At 46.6% G+C, this 3,728-nt stretch overlaps 1 protein-coding gene across 1 annotated transcript; it reads left to right on the forward strand.

Moving 5' to 3' along the window:
- The first annotated feature begins 1,692 nt into the window (after window positions 1-1,692).
- On the forward strand, window positions 1,693-3,510 carry ch25h (cholesterol 25-hydroxylase). The gene is made up of 2 exons (XM_029527834.1): window positions 1,693-2,124; window positions 2,222-3,510. The coding sequence occupies exons 1-2, from the start codon at window positions 1,693-1,695 to the stop codon at window positions 2,588-2,590; spliced, it is 801 nt and encodes a 266-aa protein (XP_029383694.1). The 3' UTR covers window positions 2,591-3,510.
- The last annotated feature ends 218 nt before the right edge of the window (window positions 3,511-3,728 follow it).

The following is a 3,728-nucleotide window of genomic DNA, read 5'->3' on the forward strand; positions in this document are numbered from 1 at the left end:
TTAAAACATGGGCTGCTGTTTTGTTTTTTTTTTTTGCTTGTTTTTAAATCAGACAGACATATGGACTTTGGGTGTTAGTGTAAAATTTTTTGCTGCAACAGATATCACACAAAATGAGGTATAACAGCTGCTGTTTGTTTGGTCATTGTGTTGTGACCAGCGCAGTATAAACAGGTCAGTGGTCCACAGGAAGTGCAGAGGGTTTTTATACAAATTTAAGAAGATTGTTAACAGTCAAGTTAAATATTTACACTTGAAGTAGCAGAGCAGTGATTTAGGAACATAGTGGCTCAGTGCTGCTGCCAACCCAACTCGCGCAGAGTGGACAGATAGTCTTCGTCTCCATCACCATCCAGATCTTTCTTATAAAGCTCAGCCACTCTGGTCTGCCTAAGCTATGGCCGCCTGTGCCTGCTGAGTGTGAACCCCACCGTCACCCTCGTCCGTGGTGAGTCCATGGTGAGACAGTGGATTACGATCTTAGCTTCTGCAAGGTAAACAGGAAGGACAACTAAAGCTCCCTGCAGATGTTACATAAAGTTTAAGTTCAGATCCAGTTTGAATGAACAGAATGACTTCCTGTCTTCAGAAACTTGCTGTAAAAAGAGCCTGGGGGGATCTGGATCCTGTTTGATCTCCACTTCTTGTGTTATAATGCACATAAACACACAACCTTTGTTATGCTGAGCTGCACTGGCAGATAAGTGAAAGCTGAACTGACCTTGGCACACTGTTTCCATTCCCAGATCTTCAGCGTCACAGTCAGACCCAACACAAGTGAATCAATGGACTCCTGCAGGAGGTGGCTGCATAGAACCTATTCAAAACATTCTCTGTACCATGTGTGTTGATTTAGTGTGAGTAAAAACTCATGCAGTTGTGAACTCACCTGTGTGTAGTGATGGATGGCCTCATCTTCCTGTTTGGGGTGATAGAAATGAAAGTCAGCCTAACGTTGATGGACAGCCTGAGAAACTTTTCTCCATCTGTGGTAGAAGAAGGTTCAAGGCCTGCTTGAATGTCTCTTCAGCCCTGAGACCGGCAGAACAACCACAAGCGTAAATAGAGACGCTGCATTCTGTATTTTATTTATTTAGGTTCTTGGATTGTTTACTGTTATTTATTTAATTTTATATTCTATACCTGGCTGGACAGGTTAATGAATTTCATGCGGTCATGTTCTATTTTTGAATGACAAACTGAACCTTGAACCTTGAAGATGGAAACAGTACCTGCTGTGATTCTGGCTGTCAGAGCAAATGATGTTTTTATCTTCACAGCTCCCTCAAAGTGATGAATGGATCACTTCACCACATCTGAAGCAAACATGGATCAGAGTTTTTTTTATGGCTCTGACTTTAAGAGCCGTGTATGTGATGATGTGCTTTTTATTGCAGGGCTTCCTGCTCAGTTCAGCAATCTTCTTTTTCTTGTGGCACAGAGGCAGCCAGAACTGCCTGTGTTGTGTGTCTGTGTGTCAATGTTGTGTTAATCCAGATGGAGCTGCTGGTAGGATCAGTTCAGTCCTGGTCCTGAAGGGGACAGCACAGACCAGTCTGGCTGGAGGTGGGCGAAGCAGGCATACTATCATCCCAGCAGGAGTCCTTATAAGGCGGTGGGTGTGTTCAGGAGAGGGGCGGGGCCTAATCTCCTTTTAAAGCAGCCGTGTGCTCTGAGACTCAGACTGTCAAGATGCTGCTGCAGCCGGTGTGGAACCTCCTGATTGGACAGGACGAGGAGGAGTCTGTCCTCAGGTCTCCTCTGTTCCCTGTCCTGTTCTCGCTCGGACTCTACCTGAGCTTCAGCGCCCCCTTCCTGCTGCTGGACCTGCTGTCCTCCAGATGGGCCCTGCTGCGCAGCTACAAGCTACAGCCTCACAGCTCCATCAACTGGGCCTCAGTGTACAGCTGCCTGGCTCTGACTCTCTACAACCACTTGGTGTTCATCTTTCCTCTCACAGTGGTCCACTCCTACCTCAGACCGGTCCACCTGCCTCCGGAGGCCCCGCCCCTCCCTCAGCTGCTGGCTCAGGTGTTTGTCTGTTTGCTGCTGTTCGACTTTCAGAGCTTCGTCTGGCACCTGCTGCACCACAGAATCCCCTGGTTGTACCGCACCTTCCACAAGGTGAGTCCTCTTCACAACAAAAACTGTCTACCGTTTGTTTTTTCACTCACCCAATGGATCCATTCATCAGTTCTGTCATCTTCTCCTGCTCCTTCAGGTACACCACACTTTCAGCTCCACCTCCGCCCTGACGACTGAGTACGCAGGCATCTGGGAGACGCTGAGCCTGGGCGTGTTCGCTGGCGCCAGCCCCGCCCTGCTGGGCTGCCACCCGCTGACCGAGCTGGCGTTCTTCACCCTGAACATCTGGCTCTCTGTGGAGGATCACTGCGGCTACGACCTGCCCTGGGCCACCCACCGCCTGGTGCCGCTGGGGCTGTACGGCGGCGCCCACCACCACGACCTCCACCACCTCATGTCCAATTGTAATTATGCCCCGTACTTCACCCACTGGGACCGACTGGCTGGGACGCTGAGGACAGAGCCCCGCGGGCGGAGGCCCAAGACTAATGGGACAATCGACTGAATCAGATTACTGTTGGAACTGTGGATAAAAAAAAAAAACAGATGTTTTTATATTCACAAAGAACTTTTTTGTTGATGAGATTTATTTTCTTAACAAAGCAAATGTTAATTAACTATTATGGAAGCTCATCTTAATGAAGGTTAAAGGTCACAGTTCACGCTACTGGTCAATGTTCATATTGAACAGCCAATATTTAAAGAGCAGGATCAGGTGGACCAGTGAAGTGGATTTAGACGAAGATGACTCAGGAGTTAAATGTGAAAGTTTTACATGTTTGTCAGTATCTGACAGGAAGAAGCTGTTGCTGTGATTATTTATGTATTTATTTATCTGGATCCTGGTCACAGAGTCTGTCCCAAAAGAGGGCCAAGCCATTTTATAAATCAAGCAAACATGATTTATAAAAATTTTAAAATAAACTTACACACTGGAAGGTAAACTCATCTGTGCAGAAACATTTGAGAAAGACACAAATGGTAGGCTGGTGAACTGATGCCAGATTCATCTGAAATTACTTACTTCTCTGCATCAGAGGCTCCTCCTTCAGATCCAGACTCTGGAGGATACATCTGTCCACAAAGCTTTTTCACAAGTGTCCTGTTTAAATATGGAATTTATACATTTAATAAAATAACAACCTATACTTTACTCTCTTCTGCAGTCTCTGTTAAATCTGTGTCTCCTTCCCTCTCTGACACGTTCCCCGGGTGCAGGCTGTTTTTTGGCCCCCACGCTGCCCGTCTTCACCTCCACCTTCAGATCTGTGACGGCCTCTGTGTTGCACAGCAGGGACATGGTGCCCCCCCCCCAGGTTTCCTTTTATTTGTGATATCACCACATTGACTTCATTTTCTCCCCTTCTTGGTCAGTTTATGGCTGAATGTGGCCGCTTCACCTGCACAGCTGGGATTAATTAGAGGAAAATGGGTGGCAGGTGTGAGACACACGGTTTTAAATGTGATCTATGAGTTCTTTAATAAACGAATACCCCCTCCACACAGTTGTATAGGTTTATGTTTGGCCGACTAATTTTTTTCCTGATTGATGATTATTCACAATATGAAGAGTCAAAGCATCAACTGTTAAAGATGGAGCCAAAAATCCAACAGGAATCTGGGCCCACTCATTTCCCAGAAAC

Source organism: Echeneis naucrates, chromosome 19, assembly GCF_900963305.1.
Source record: "Echeneis naucrates chromosome 19, fEcheNa1.1, whole genome shotgun sequence".
In the NCBI taxonomy this organism is placed as follows: domain Eukaryota; kingdom Metazoa; phylum Chordata; class Actinopteri; order Carangiformes; family Echeneidae; genus Echeneis; species Echeneis naucrates.